The sequence below is a fragment of the Asterias rubens genome, chromosome 9, assembly GCF_902459465.1.
Source record: "Asterias rubens chromosome 9, eAstRub1.3, whole genome shotgun sequence".
Lineage (NCBI taxonomy): Eukaryota > Metazoa > Echinodermata > Asteroidea > Forcipulatida > Asteriidae > Asterias > Asterias rubens.
This window is the reverse complement of record NC_047070.1, coordinates 16,043,808-16,060,286: the sequence shown is the minus strand read 5'-3', so window position 1 is coordinate 16,060,286 and position 16,479 is coordinate 16,043,808. Positions and strand designations below refer to the sequence as shown.

At 39.0% G+C, this 16,479-nt stretch overlaps 1 protein-coding gene and 1 pseudogene across 1 annotated transcript; both read left to right on the top strand.

The window, feature by feature from the left end:
• The first annotated feature begins 1,281 nt into the window (after positions 1-1,281).
• On the top strand, positions 1,282-2,450 carry LOC117294300 (annotated as a pseudogene).
• A 7,511-nt stretch (positions 2,451-9,961) lies between these two features.
• On the top strand, positions 9,962-16,315 carry LOC117294258 (ancient ubiquitous protein 1-like). The gene is made up of 11 exons (XM_033776618.1): positions 9,962-10,047; positions 11,138-11,232; positions 11,937-12,077; positions 12,399-12,549; positions 13,023-13,207; positions 13,625-13,777; positions 14,105-14,265; positions 14,490-14,696; positions 15,327-15,469; positions 16,022-16,119; positions 16,254-16,315. Exons 2-11 carry the CDS (start codon positions 11,195-11,197, stop codon positions 16,285-16,287), a joined length of 1,311 nt encoding a protein of 436 aa, XP_033632509.1. The 5' UTR covers positions 9,962-10,047; positions 11,138-11,194; the 3' UTR covers positions 16,288-16,315.
• Positions 16,316-16,479: the final 164 nt, after the last annotated feature.

Here is a 16,479-nt window from a genome sequence, read left to right as displayed (position 1 = left end):
AGAATGATACAATGTAGCTCTCCATCTATGTGCATCATGCTCTGGCATGTAACACGGTTTTAAATGAGCCAATTAAACCCAACAATTACAATGGAAACATTTTTAAGTACGTGTGACTGCATTATAGTTTCTTGCCATTTTACATTTTAAAGCCAAGACCAGCGTTGTAGTCACGGTGGGCGGGCCCGCCCAGCACAGACAATTTCCGCCCGGCACTTCAGCTGAAAAATAGACTGCCGCCCACCACAAAATTTCCCGAAAAATTTATAACAAATTAAAAGTTGTGTCGATTTTTATCACATTGCAAGACTAAAATGTCATGTTTTTTGTGTTTTGTAATTATAAATGCGGTTTGTAATTTTTTTGAGCCAGAATTTTGAGTAATAAAAATCTCAAACGTGTTTCACACGTAACTTGCCTCTTGCAGTGAAGTTTTCTTCGTGAAATGTGCCCTGACATTTTTTATTGAACGAACTATAGTACAGTGTATAGAAGACGTACCGTCGACAGTTAAGTCTGAAAGCAGTACATACAGACGCAGTGTGTGTTGGTACCGTGTACATGTACATGAATCATGTACACCATGTACATGTGGTGTACAAAGCGCGCGCTGTGGTGGACCAAAGTGCACTACAAGTCTAGTCATGGGTTTTTCGCGGGGATATTTCATGCATCACATGTACCCACAAACAGTATCTATCACCACACAACAGTACGAGGGGTGTGTAAAATCTAGTGTACCAGTTCGCGTATCCCGGATATAGGCTTCGTTTCGTCCACCTGTTGTAATGCTTGTGTTGACAGCGCGCTGGGTTTTAAATTGATTGAGATTCGTGTACTCAAAGATGGCCGCACAACGTAAACTTGATGATTTTTTTGGAAAGCGAAAAAGATTGGAGGATGAGAGCAGTATGTCTGGTGGTGGTACAGCTTCAGTTACCGTTAGTGCTGTACCTGCAAGTTCAACTTCATCGCGGGATACAAGTAAACAGCAGAACGTGCCTTAGCATTTGATGCGAAGTGGAAAGTTAATCGGCCTTGGTTGAATTATGTTCAGCATGTTCTGCCTATATTGCCAACAGTTTGAAAAGAGACCCTTTGGACGTGATACATGGAACAAAGTAGGATGTGTAGGCTGCGATTGAAATGCATCAAATCTCATGAGAACATCGTGATTCATCGTGGAACATCGTGATTCTGTTGCAGTCCACTTGCAAAGCCAAGTTTCTTCACACATTGGTGAGTTGCTTTCAAAACCGAAGGAAATTAGCAGAGACAATAATGGTCAAGGTTTTCCAATGCCTTTACTTTTTAGCCAAGAACAACATCCCACATACTACTAACTTTGAGAAACTGCTTGACTTATTAAGTCAGCTTGGATTAAATATCAAGAGGAAAAGTATGCAAAGTGGAGAATGCCCAGTACACTTCAACAACATCCATTAGGGAATTTCTTATGTGTCTCAGTGAAGTTATTGAAGTACAAATACTTAACCAATTGAGAGAAAACAAGTATTACTCCCTGATGTTTGATGAAACAACTGATATAAGCACCATCGAGCAGATGGTTATCCATGCTAGATATGTACAAGAAAACAGGGAAATAGTAACAAAATTTCTGAAAATAATCGACTGTCTGGACAGCAATAAAGGTTGATGGTGATGAATTGACTGCACTAAGCTTAAATGCTGATAAGAGTTGTTAGAAAGTAGCCGGCTACATCGAGGAATACCAGCTGCCTTATGAGAGGCTAGTCGGCTTAGGCACAGAAGGTGCTGCTGTTATGGTCAGACAACTAAACGGAGCAGTCAGAAGAATAGTAGGTGTGCAAATAGCCAAGCAAATTGATAAAGACAAAACTGTAAAAGCATTAGGACAGCACTGCGCAGCCCACAAATTAGATCTGGCAGCTTCCAAAGCAGGAAACTCTTTTCCAGCAATTGTCTGGTTCAAAAGAGTAGTACATAAACTTCATGACTTCTACTCAAGAAGTCCTGTGAGGACCGAGGGCTTAGAATCTGTGCAGAAGCTTCTCAAGAATTCGCTAGATGCTGGTTCAAGAGAAACTGGAAAAGTGTTAGACCCAAGTGCTACTAGATGGCTGGCATTAGGCAAGTGTGTATTGGGATTGAAACAAATCCTTCCAAGTGTCCTTGTAAGTCTGGAGAGAGAGGGTGCTGAGAGAGGAGACCCTGTGGCAGTTGGACTTTTTCATATGATGAAGAAAATTGAATTCATCGCCATACTCCTCCTCCTCTGTGATGTTCTTTCAACTATCAACAGACTCAGTTGTCAATTTCAAACAGAGGCAGTAGATTTTGTACAGATTGAACTCTCCCAAAAGGCAACCATAAATGCACTTGAATCAAAGAAGGACAAACCAACCTATGATGACAACTTCCAAAGTTTAATAGATAGTCTCGGCAAAAATGGCTTCAAAAATAGATAATGAAGAAGCAAAACTCTCTGCATCAGCATTTGACACCAGTGTTAAAAGGCCTTTCCTTGAAAAACTCAAAGAAAACATCTCAGACAGATTCAAAAATAACAATGTAATGGAAGCATTTGGAAAATTTGCTTCTTATGTAGAACTACAGAGGGAGGCAGAATTATCAAAATCAGTCACCATTTTGACAGAACAATTTGGCCTAGACAATGATGAGACACAAGTGGAAGTGACAGATAACAAACATTATATTGATTGTCTTCAACCAGCAGCAGCTGCAGCAGGTCAATGCAACTTTCTTGGCATTTTGGTTTAACAAAAAACGGCCTCTATGTTTCCAAACATTGCTAAACTTGCCAATCTACAGAACATTGCCTCCTCATACTGCCGATTGTGAGCGAGCTTTCTCGAGGATGAACTTATAAAGACTGGAATACGAATTGGACGAATATTTCCCTCAATGGACCCCCTTGTGATGAGTTTCCATATATTGAGGCAGTAAAATTGTGGGCTCAAAAGAAAGACAGGAGATACAAAGTTAGATTAATGTAAAGGTAGGCTTTCCTCTTAATTGACAAGTTACATGTACACTCAGCCAGCCACTAAGCCACTCAGTTTGCTTACAAGAAAAACAGATCAGTAGAGGATGCAGTGTCTCTCGCATTATTTAATGTAACACGGTTTCTGGATCAAAAAATGCCTAATTATGCCAGACTTTTATTTATTGATTACAGCTCGGCCTTTAACACGATTTCGCCTTTTAAATTATAGGACAAGTTGACTCTTCTAGGGTTAAATGTTAATCTTTGTAAATGAGTTTTAGACTTTCTATTGGATCGTTCTCAGATTGTCAGAGTCTGAAATAATTATTCCAAACCCTTAGTTTTAAATACCGGGACGCCACAGGGTTCAGTTTGGCTCCTTTGCTGTACTCGTTATTTACATATGACTGCGTCAGTACTTCAGCCAGCAATTTTATGGTTAAGTATGCTGATGACACGACTGTATGTGGATTAATTAAAAATGACGAGACATCGTACCGAAATGTAGTACACTCTACTGTTAACTGGTGCACTGAGAACGATCTAGAATTAAATGTCAATAAAACACAGGAATTTGTCATTGATTTTCGCAAAAATCCTGCAGCTATTGCTCCCTTGGTCATTAATGGTTCTGAAAAATAGTGAAATGTTTTAAATTTTTAGGTGTACATTTATCATCTGATTTGAAATGGGGATGTAATGCAGATTCAATTGTTAAGAAAGGTCAGCAAAGATTATTTTTCTGGAGACGGCTGAGAAGCTTCCATGTCAGTCAGCCACTTCTGTTCTACCGAGCGGTAATTGAGAGTGTCTTGACACAATTTGGTTTTGTCGGGGCAATGCAACAGCCGATGACCGGAAGCGTATCAGCCGGATCGTTCGCACCGCTAGTAAAATCATAGGTTGCCAACTGTATCTCTCTCGAGTTACAAAACGAGCCCTCTCTATAGTAGATGACCAGTTTCACCCAGCACATTCCCTCTTTCAGCCCATGCGGTCTAAGAATTGTTCCGTTCAATTAAATCTGGATCCAACCGTACTTTGCAGAGTTTTTATCCCACAGCTGTTGGTGTTCTAAATGACAGGTTTTAATCATGAATGTCTATTTCTGTTTTTTATTCTAACGTACTATTTTTTTCTTTCGTATTTCGCCTGTATATTTTTATACTTTTCAGAGTTGTTTATATTATATTTCCATGTATTTTTGTAAATGTTTAATTTTTAGTGTATTTGTATATAACATAATATTTTTAGACACGCAAAACCAAAACGAATTTCACTGTACTAATATTTGTTTTTTTACAAGTGACAATAAAACATTATTCTATTCTATTCTATTAAGATAATTTTATTATTTGCCCTATTTCACAAACAGTCTGTTTACAAATTCATCACAATATTTTGTATTAATACATTTTTGTATTAATTGTATTATGTTTTAAAATTGTGATTCTTGAATCTTACAAGATGTGCATTTTGCACATTGTGCAAAATAAGTGATTGGATTGTTAATATTTAGCCCTGAAAACAATCCTTATAACAGAGTACGTGCGCTTTGCTCGCAATCTCTGACCAAATTTAAATTCAGCTGTCCACCACTAAGAATGTCCTAGCTACAACACTGGCCAAGACTTATAAATATGAAGTACAAATATTTTTAAACTTCGTTGTTTAGCATATATCATTGAATATTTGTGTTGATTGGTATCGCCATTATTTAAAATAACAAACACGAGTTGCCTGTACCTACATGCACTGAGTAATGTCTAGAAATAAAAAAAGCTGTCCGCGCTCTGTGTAGATTTTCAGTGAAAAAAGTTACACACAATGTTTTTTTTATTTGCACTCCAACTTTTCCAAATCCTAGCTAAAACACTGGTAGTTAGGGTCAGAGTTTTTCAGAGGTAAAATTTATCTCATCAATCTTGAAAAGGATTTACATCAAATTGAGATCATGACTTATTGAAATGAAATATTTTGTTGAACAGTTATAAACAAGAATCATTCAATATTAATTATCCTTTCCAATGAAATGTGACCTAGTCGAATTAAGTAATGTGTAGTAATTTTCATTTTTAAGTTTATCAAATAAGCCCAACGAGCAAATCTCAAAAAAATTTGAAACAAAAGAAACATCATGATCGTACGACCTTCCTGCAAATAATTTGGAATTTTTGATGACCTCAACGCTAAATTTTACGACCTGTTTTTGAAAACATAACCGTCAGAAAAAAAATATTTTATAAAATTGCGACACCTCACACTCTCATTAAAATAATATTTGTTGTTTATAAAATAAAACATCATCTTTTTGTACAGGGCTGATGATTGCATGAGGCATACAAATTGGTGGGTCTGCCTGGTGCACAACTCTACAGTGTCTGTATTGCATGCATGTATCAACATTTGAAAGGCAGGCGCTAATTGCTTGGAGACAATCAGCCTGGAGACACTCATTGCATGATTTATATCGTGAGTTAAATGTTAGTTTCACATGCACTTGTGTTTGTGGGGTGTCGTGGCCAAAAGGTCTAGTTCACCGGACCCAAGCTTTGGTGTTTAGAGTAGCAGAATGTGGGTTTGAATTGAACCCCAGTCATTGAACCAAGGCAGGGAGTTTTTGCATGATTTATATCGTGAGCTAAATGTTAGTTCCACATGCACTTGTGTTTGTGGGGTGTCGTGGTCAAAAGGTCGAGTTCACCAGACCCGACTTCTTGGTGTTTAGAGTAGCAGAATGTGGGTTTGAATTGAATCCCAGTCATTGAACCAAGGCAGGCCTTAAACCTCGTGTTCAATTGGCAACAATTGCTGTGCTTTTTTCCAGACTAAGAAGGGCATCACAGCAATTTTGTAGAATTTGAGGGGTATCATGGCAAAAAACAATAATTTACCAAATTTAACTAGGTTAATTTCTTTTTTTACACAATCGCGCATTTGATCAAAATCAATGCGTCTTCATCACAGCATTTTTTACTTTGCGAAACTATGTGACTGCTGCGCACATTGTATAAATTGTGATCGCGGAGTGGTACATGTAGGTCTGTGTTTTGCAAACTTTCTAGTGAATTATTTCAATGATTATCTCAACCGTAAAAGTGTGTAAACATACAAGCGGACATTTAGTATGCATCTAGCAATTTGACAAAAAGGGCATGGCACGGCAACATGGAAATTTTCCTAATTTTTGAGGGTATCAGGGCAATGGCACAGGGCACCTTGCCAACGGTGCCATTGGTTATTTTGAGGTCATGGAAGGTGTCTTATTTTGCTCTCATAGCCAGGCTCCTAGTGGATGTTACCCATGCCTAAATCCTTATGGACTGTGAAGGGGGTAACCCTGTTTCATCCCTTGAGGAGTAGGTGGCAACAACCTCCTGGTGACATTTGTTTTGGGTTTACAGCCTAAATCAGTTAAGTGTACCTTGTGTCGTAAGGGAATAATCATTACAAAATTAAGTTGGTGCCTCCAAGTTGCCTTTAAAAAATGCAAATAAGTAACAAGGCAAATATTGTTGTGCCATGCTGGGCCTTGGTAAGCATCAACTGACATTTAAGTGAAGAAAGTTTCAAAGAGTGACTCACTTGAACATTTTGAGGTTGTAGCTGTAAACCTGCTGTTACTTGTCTCTGTGCTTGCATGTTCCGGCCACACTACAGGGAGGGGACACATGCCAGTACTTCTTCTTTAAGTGCAATAAACACTTGTATGGTATCAAGCACCATTCTGAAGCTGGTAGACTCTGTATAAGAAATACCCAAACAGTTAAGACATGTAGGCCTACATATTCTTAATTAAGTCGTCATAGGGTTTTTAAATTGTGTTATATAGACAAACCCTCCTACTATTGGTGCCAACTGTGCAATGGTTGATTTCCCCAATAGTTTTGAATGGTGGTGGAGCAGCTAATACAGAGTCCTATAGACCTTTCATGGTGCAGCCATCTTGGCTTATCTCCAATGTTACCAAACCGAGGCTGGAAGAACAAAATAGTCTGGTTCCTATTGCAAAATGATTATGAGGATGCATTATTGACCAGCATGATAAAGGTATATTAGTTTTGTTTTAAAGGCAGTGGACAGTGTGCCAGGGTTCTCCACATGCGGTTTTGTTCGGACAAAATATGGCGCGCTGGACAAAATTGTTGTGTGCCCTGACAAAAAATGTCACCCTGGGAAAACAATTTTGATAAACACTTCACGACGAACACAAACCACCGTTCAATGCGCTGTATCAACTACCTTTTTGTATAGTGTGCAGCGACTGGTACCCAGAAGTAGGCTATATCGTAACAACATTTCGCGTGCATTTTTCTATGTGTCGCAGGGCATCCTGGCTACATTTTGACAACAGCGTGGTATTTAGACTTGGTTCCAAGTCTGTGATCATAAGGTTTAGTCGTCCCTGATGTATTATTGGCTGAACAGTCGTATAGAACGGAGCTTCGGCTGTTTGTGACGTCACGAACTCAGCGCTGCGTGTGGTGCATTCTGTATCCCTGATAACTTTCCGCACCTCGCCACCACTTTTTCACTAATTTTTACAAAAAGGGATATCTCATTGAGGTAAATTAGATACTATTTTATTTCACATGTTCCTTGTAGTTGGAACTCAAAGTTCGCATTATTTAAAATAGTGTTAATATTTTGTGAAAAGAAAATTGATATCAGCGTGTTCCGATCCCACGTCGTGCACTAACTTCCGTGTAAACACTTTCTTGCACTGATCACTGGCGGCCTACTATTTGCAGCCAAATCGCTGTCAACCTGCGTTAACCAAACAATAAGCAGATGGATAATAGTCGGTGAGCAATTTACACAAAGCGCAGAACTATGCGATACCAAGCATTGACGTCTTGTGCCCAGACTCCATGAGCCGGAAGCGTATTTTTTTCCTAGGACAAATGAGGCCACTTTTTACAATAAATTAGCGCATGCTAACTGTCCCAAGAAAAAAAATATACGCGCGCAGGAAAGCGCCCTCTGTTGTCCGCACATGTACAAGAAGCACTGTGAAAAAGCAAGACGGCGGCAGACGATTTTGCTGCACGCTTGGATTTTATTTTTATTTTTTACAAGAAAAGAAAACTTGATATTTGTAATCGAAAATCAACCTGAAATTTATAAAAATTCTATTTGATCTGGAATATTTTATGCTTACTTGATTTTAAAATGTATAGGCCTATTGGAGGAGTTGAAGGCGAGTTAACGGCACCTACCCTGTTTGGACGGCGAATAGCGGCAAGATAATGCACTGTACTCAAAGCCATGCGCACTTGGGCTCACACTATCAAGTGGTACACGATGATCAACATCGCCAGCGCAGAACTTCGACATATTTTCGGATATAATTTCTTCCATGGATATATTTGTTAGATGAGAATATATATAAATATATGAACGGAATTTCAGGTTCTCAAATCAGGTAAAAAATAAAGAAAATTGTAGTCAAACTTGTGTTCGCATTGTAAAGAACCTTTATACCCAGGACGTCAGTGCAGTGGCATTGACTGACGTCCTACCAGGGCTAAACAATTCCAAGTGTAGTCCTATCTGCAACTTCTGAAGCATTAGATGGGCAAGTTCATGATGCAGAACGGTGCAGATGGTTTTTCCAAGGAAGCGAAAGGTTTTGATATCAGTGGTGCTGGGGCCAAGGATACGGAGTGGATTGGACCGATTTATGGGGCTACCTTTGACCAAGAAATATCATCTCAAGCAAATCACTAGAAATATTTCAGGAAACCCTCAACAACAAAGTGTCTCAAAAATTAAACCATCCCATCCACACATGTTATGTACCTAGTAAAAGCGGAGCCATTAAGTTAACAGCTCAACAAGGTGGGCTAGTTATGTACCGTGCAAACGTTACGGCGGGTAAAGTTGCCAGTTTAAAAAAAATTCTGCTGATGACCAAACAATAAACTAATAATTTCTGGAATTCTGAGACGTTAGGCAAGAGTATCAGTTTGAATTATCGAACAAGAAATACCTGAAGATATATTAATAATCATTTATGAAAAGAAAATGTGTGAAAATGAAAAAATAATGGACATTTACCTTGGCCGCTTTTGTTCACACGTTGGCCTCATTGAAAAACGAGTCGGAAAAGGGGGACTATGCGCGCGCAAAGGTTTAAAGGGCTCGCTCAGCATATACTCATATGTATGTACGGTGTACGTGCATACATGCAAGCCACGTGGTTGTGTAGTAGCCGCGTGGATACGACTACTATAATACGACTGTTGTATTCTCGCGCGTATTCGACCATTGTGGGGTTTTTTGTTGGCGAAATTTTGTTTCGGCATTTATTTTAGTTTATGACCATTATATTGTTGGGAGTGTAATACAAATTAACAAAACTAATGAAATATTTCATTTCATAAAGAATACAGTTCTTCGTTTGACGTAAAACATTTCTCGTTCAAATACGCGAAAGAATGCAACAGTCGTAGTCGAAGCCATATCGTCACATTTTTTTTTTTACACTACCGCAGTGCCACCGCTGGTCTTATCTGGCGCCCTCTACGATAGATTTTAAAGAAAAGAAATTTTTTTTCCAGAACCTTTGGATATGAATGTATTATGTGATTCATTACAGATAAAGAGACAAAATAACATTCGAAATAAGGGTCTAAGATCTCTATAGCTATTCAATGGTACCCTACTTACTTTTCGTCAAAGGTATTGTCAGAGTAGCATGCAGAGAAATTTGTCAAGCAGCTTTATTATGGACCCAATTTAATCAGAAGCTGCTTGACAAATTCTGCTTAATATAAATTATTGCTATAAGCAAGATAACCAGTAACCAGTAACAGCGATGTTAACCAGTAACAGCAGATATGATATTCTGGCTGGTAAATTAATTTTTGTTTTATGTTTATACAGAGGCTTTATAAACTTGCGTAGTCCTTCAGCTTCCGATTTAGCTTTTCATACAGTAAATGTAGCGCCCTCTCGCGGTGGGTCGCCAATCGAGATTAGACGACTGCTTACTAAATTTAGTGCTGACTTTTCATATGTTTCACACACTGCAAACGGACTGGAATCACGTTAACGTAAGTCATTTCTAAACTACTTTATTATATTACTAATTGAATGGTGCGGTAGACATATTTCAGAGATGTTAAGGTGATAATTCGGACTGTAAACCTTGGGAAATATTGCGGAAGGGATTACCACCTTACCAGCAGCGCAAGAAAAGTGCCACCGATCGTGTACAAAACAATTGTCAAAAACTCAATAGGCTTCTTTACCACTGAATACTACTTAGTCAACTTTCACTTCATCAGCTGCCATGCCATCACATGAGTTCCATTTTTGTCTGTAAAAGAAAAGGAGATCACATATGTAGAAGTACACATGTGTACCTGGAGCCAGTAGAATTGGGATAAAACACCACGTGTATTTTTTATTTTTTATATTATTGTAATAATAATAATAATAATAACTGCAAAGCGCATGAATTGATCACATTCAAAACACAACACAAGGCAAGGTCGTCAGGACAGGTCACAAGGATCGGAGGGAGAACGGAAGTTGGCCCTGTATTCTATAGTTACTCCTGGAAGTTGAGACGACTCATCCTTCGGACAACTCGACAGTCTGACGTACTCCAACCAAAACTTTAAAAAGACAAGTCTACTTTTGATCAGATTGAGCATGCTGAATGGTGTAAGCTGTAGGTCAAACTTGTCTCTGCTGGTCTATGCATTTCGCAGAGTCCTCTTACTTCTTAGTCTTAGTCTTTTACCATTTTTCTGACTCATGATTGAGTTGTCCGCCGCGCGAGTTGTCTAACATTAGTTGCGATAATGTAACCCTCCTCCCGACAGAAGAGGAGGGTTATGTTATAATCACCACTACTCGTCTGACATCCATCACAAGCACTGATTTGATTCGCTGGGCGTGTCTGCATTAACTATTTATTTTTTGTGTGTCGCTACAGCACAAAGTTTTATTGTGCGCTGCTTTTTTACTGCTTGATCCGCCGTTGCCTGTAGTGTGGCACTGTGAGTGAGCAAAGCATACATGTAACACATTGCCCCAAAGGCTACATTTAGTTTAAACCTACATGTAACCCTAATTGGCTATATAACCTTAAAAAACATAATTTCACACGTTTTTTTCCCCACCATTTTTCCTTAGATGAAAGAGAGTGAACTCCACATCAAGAATTGGATTTGGAAGTAAATAAAAACAAAGATGAACATGGATGTATCACAGTTATTCAGTTCTGAAAGGTGAGGTCATTAACTTTGGATGTTAAAAAGGGTTATGTAGCTTTCTCTGATTTGTTATTATGGCCTTGTAAAAAGAGTTCTGGGACAGTATACAGTAACAATTTTGAGCAACCAGCCCTGTGTCTTGTGGATTCCTCTGTTTATTGAAGACAAATGGGATGCTATGGATGTGCATTTGGCTATTGATAGGCAAAGTCTATTGTCTGTTGTCTCTCGGTACACTGATGCAAAGATGTAGAAGGTATCATTATGGGACGGAGATAAATCCACACTCCGACCATCCCTATGGTTGTGCTCCAATAGGCGGCTACAGCCAGGCTATCCTGTTACTTTGGGTGTTGCTAAGGGTCCTATACTTCAATGCATGATGATGCTAAAATCTTGCTAATGCTGTTGCTGCTAGTTGTGGCATGGCATTATTTTCTTCCGTTATTGATAAATTTGGGTTGTCATCCACAGATTCTTTTCAAAACCAACACAACTCGAACAAGATTTTAACATGGTGCAACCACAAACCTCACCCAATTAGGCCATGTCCGGATTTGTGGCTTTAAAGCTATTAAGGTATAGGGTGTCCTTGGCACCACCCTTAAGCATATAGCCATAGTTGTAGATGCCAATTCTGCTAAAGACCTACTTTACTCCCACCATGCAAAGTTGCAAGCCCTATTTATTGATAAAAGTAAACGTTATTTGTTTTCCAGATTGACTGGTGGTAGTTTGGCCGGTATTCTGCTACTGATGTATATGCCTCTAGGTGTACTCCTAACAGTACTACGCATCTTCATTGGTGCCCATGTTCTTCTCATATCATGTATCCTTCCAAGAGCATCTCTTCTCAGACGGTAATATTTATGATCAATAAAAAAGTTTTTGATTTTTTTATATATTTTCTTATAAATGATCTTCCTGTCGAGGGAACTCGGCAAACTCTCGAAAGGGGATATAAACATCAAGCTGGCAACAGCCAATCTCTGTCATACAAACATTGGTTTAATGTCGCATTGTGAATTAGCGGTTTGCTAAATAGGTTTTGAACCCACAACCAGTTCCGAATTTAGTGGTTCGGGTTGTTGGCTGAAACTAAAGAGAAGAAGAAAAATTCCAAAGCTTAAATCTCACAAAGTTTTGACAATTGTTTGTCTTGTTTTTGTTGTCTTATGCAGGATTGTTCTACGTGTCATGAATTTATTCCTGGGTCTTGTCATTTCCCACGAAGGATTGGAAAACAGAGATCCAGCTGCTAAGGTCATCGTAGCCAATCACATTTCGGTATTCGATCATGTGACCATCGGCCTGGTCGTTCCCTCTATTGTAGTGAGTTAAAATTTGAATTTTCAAATTAATGTTCACAGAATACATGCAGGTGCGTGTAAGTGCACTGCGCAAGTAAGTGCACTGCGTGTGTAGTTGTGCTGCCAGTGTAGTTGCACTGGGGTGGATTTCACAAAGGTAGTCCTAACTTAGGATTAGTCCTAGGCAATGCTAAGAGATAGGACCAGTCCTAAGTTAGGACCAGTAACTCATCCAGTCCATAGTTAGGACCAGTAACTCATCCTAACTTAGGACTGGTCCTATCTCTTAGCATTGCCTAGGACTAGTCCTAAGTTAGCACTACCTTTGTGAAATCCACCCTTGGGCAGGTGGAGTAAAGTATCTCATATGACTAGTGAAGTATCTTGCCTGCCAGGAAAATGTCAATATTTTTGTAAGTTTGTCTCTTTACACATATTTTCAGAAAATAATAGTTTTATAGATTGATTGTCACAACTTTGTTGATGTGTTTGTAGCCCAATGTGTGGAGTTTACCTACCTATGTGACATGGGCAATGGGATACACAGAGATGGGGGCAAGAGATGGGAGAACAACCCTGCTGCGTAATCTCAAGAAACACTTTGCTACCAGTAATGTACCTATCGCATCCCTACCAGAAGGTGCTATGACTAATGGACAAGTTGGCATGCTGAAATTTAGGTGAGTAACTTAGTTCAAGAGGTAGACCAGTAAATCTTGAACTAAAAATTTTGCTTGAGTGTGACCAACAAGTTCTAACTAAGCTGAAGAGTGTTTAACAGATATAAGTATATATATTTGGTTTGTGGTAACTCCATGTGTGTGTCTACTTGCCAGGTAGATTTTGTTGTTCACTTCACTACCACAGAGTGAGTTTTTAATAGGCCTTATCAGTTCGACTAGCTTGCATTAGTCATCGTATACACATATTTTTGTACCTTTATCTTGTAAATACATAGTTTAATGATTTTAAAGTTTTTGTGATGTATTTTGAAAGTTTTTGTATTTTTTTATATTGAATCCAATCGTATGTGGTTGCAAATAAAATGAACCTTACCTTACCAGGAGACTAAGATAAAAGTATACACTTGTTTGCAGTACTTGGCCGTTTGACCTCGGGGAGCCAATACAACCAATCATCCTCACAGTGAGGAGACCGTTCCTAGGAGTACACGTTGAAAGCCTCGGCAGTAGCCTCTGGAAAGACATCTTTTGGTTTCTCTTCGTCCCATTCACACGCTTCCATGTGAGGTAGGTACAATGGCCAAGGTTTATTCATCCGTAAGTATAGACCAGTATATGTTTGGCTCACACATTTCCGTATTAGGTATTTTACTTGATAGGGTCTTTATATTCACTCAGTTCCATGTCAAGTACCTCATTTCAAACTTACATGTGCAGGCCTGGATTTACAAAGAGGCCTAGTCTTCTGTGGCACTGGTCTTAGCCTTGGTGCTCATTCAAAAGTTCCCCCCATATCCTATAAGGTTTTTTAATGGAAGTGCTCTTTGCAAAATAAATTTAGCTTTTCCCTCTCAAAGATGAAAATCCTGAATACCTGCTGTCTTTTTTTTACAGATTGCTGCCGTCCCAAAGAAAGTTGGGTTCAGAATCTTTGGATGATTATTCAAGACGTGTTCAGAGTCTCATGGCACAAGAACTAGGCACTCAGATCACTCCATTCACAAGTGCAGACAAGGCTGAATACATCAAAAGATCCTATGTTTACCAACCAGAAGGTGGGTTTATAGTCAATAGCAAGGTTCTTCCATTTTTTTTTTCACTTCTGAACTGGGCCCACTTTTAAAAAGCTGCTAAAGGAAATTTCTTGGCCAAAAACTTAAAGCAGGTCCTAAGTTATGAGTAATTTGTCCTAACTCAAGATAAGACTAGTCTTTACTCTTTGTGAAATCTAGCTAAGGTTTGTTTTGTTTTACTTAACTTAGACAATTCTTTCCCACAGCGACCAGGCCACAGCCTGTTCCCCAGCAGACTACACCGTCTCCCCCATCCCAAGGGGCTTCATCCACCACTGGTTCCCCTAACAGTACCCAGCAAGGAGACTCTGCAGCAAGGACTGATGCTGAGAATGATCAACTCTGCATGATGGTTCAACAGGTCAAAGAAGTACTTCCACATGTCGCTGAGGCTACAATAAGAACAGATCTGGGTGAGTAATAATAATACTGTCATTTATAAGGTCACTGCTGCAGGCACCCTCAACTGCCTGCAAGTCGTCTGGCGCTGTGGGAACCTATTCATGGGGTGAACCTGAGGGGAAGACCAGAAGTTGAGCTTTGTTGGTGTCCTGAGAAAGATGCTGGGGTAGAGACCACAACAGAGTTGCCTGCCTGCATAAAGGACAGGGAAGATTGGAGATGCGGCCGGCGATCCTGCCTGCGAGCGATATGATGATAAAGAACAAAGCGCCTGTCATTCAATAATTTACACAAAGAAAACAGGAAAATACATTGGAACAAACAGATCATAAACTAAGAAATAATTGAGTTTCAATTTGGTGCTTGAAAGTGTCAGTAGATGTCACTTCCCTGATAGTACATGGCAGCTTGTGATTCCACAATTAAGGGGTCCCTTCTTTTAGAAGAGTAGAACCATCGTCCCATTGATATCAGAAGAGGAGCGAAGCCACCTTCGACCTCCAGGCCCAACTGTATTTCTATATGAAGTGAGATTGTCAGAATTTAAATAGTAAATGGAATTTTTTGCTATCTGACAGAAGCACAATAAGAACTAAAACTATTATCAAAATTCAAATTTATTGTTCATTTTCCTTTTTTAGGAATAACAAATTGTGTTGATACCACGATAACAAACATCTTAGAAGGCTGTGTATCAGTAGTGCCTCCTGATTCTCCAGAAAGGATAGAGCAAAAGGAGTTGGGCGGAGCCTGTGCCCCTCCTCCATCAACCCCATCACCAAGTGTAAGTATTTATAGCTTGTTATTGTTAATGCATACAAAACAATCTACGGACCTTGTCAGTGAAGTCCTCTAAAGTTTTCTAGAATGATGTATTGCTTTTTAAAGGGTACATTGAAAATAAATTTGATCTTTGAATTGGTGTATCCCGATAGTTTTGTAAGGTAGGTTCATAGATTGGTTTTTATCACCAATAAAAGTCACCAGTGATAGTTTTCAGCTGAATACAGTGTCTACTTGAAAACAGCGAAGAACTGTCTCTGTATTTTCATCAAAAATGTTGAACCCATTTAGTTTAGTGAGGTTGCAGCAGGTACCAACTGTGTCTCTGGCCACAGCATTCACAATGAGACACCAGGGATATCTAAATTGCCAAAAGTCACCTCAAAACAATCTTTGGAGATTCAAATTTTTTGGCTTACTTTTATTGGTTTCTAATCAACACAGGTATCACAGACCAAATCATTTTGCAGGATCTGCAAATTGTTTGACCGTACCATAACAAAATGATTTGAAATGTTGATAATAAAAAATTTCTGTTTTGTCTTCTTTGTAGTCGTTAAAATTCTCCTCACCAACATTTGGTAAATCTTCCAAGACACGGCAGATGTCCTACAAAGAACGAAAAGATGCCCTTTTGTTTAACGCTCGAAGGTATGTGAAATTAGTTTTCACTAGATTTGAAAAGTAAAGAAAAATGGTTTTGAAAAAAGTTATTATTTTTATTTGACAATTAAATAAATTAAGCCATGTTTAAAATTCCTTGTTCTGATCTTCTTTTGTTTCAGACATTACATGGAGAAGCACGGTTTGACTGCCTGACTGCCCCCTCCCCCAATCCTAGAGACCCCAAAATTTCCATCCTCGTTCTGTTCAGTTTGATGTCCGACAATGTGCGCCACATTTTGCCAACCAGAGGAAGTGTGCAGGCAAATAACAACACAATTACAGTTTTGTTTAAGAAACTTCCAAATATAGAGCACATAAATTACCTATAGATGCTGGGATAGATTT

What these genes read in the sequence shown, in the direction of transcription:
- LOC117294258 (XM_033776618.1), top strand. Translation starts at nt 11,195, where the DNA reads ATGAACATGGATGTATCACAGTTATTCAGTTCTGAAAG. An exon ending in GTTGGCATGCTGAAATTTAG is followed by an intron (nt 13,208 to 13,624) that starts GTGAGTAACTTA and finishes ACTTGTTTGCAG; the next exon opens with TACTTGGCCGTTTGACCTCG. An exon ending in CTATGTTTACCAACCAGAAG is followed by an intron (nt 14,266 to 14,489) that starts GTGGGTTTATAG and finishes TCTTTCCCACAG; the next exon opens with CGACCAGGCCACAGCCTGTT.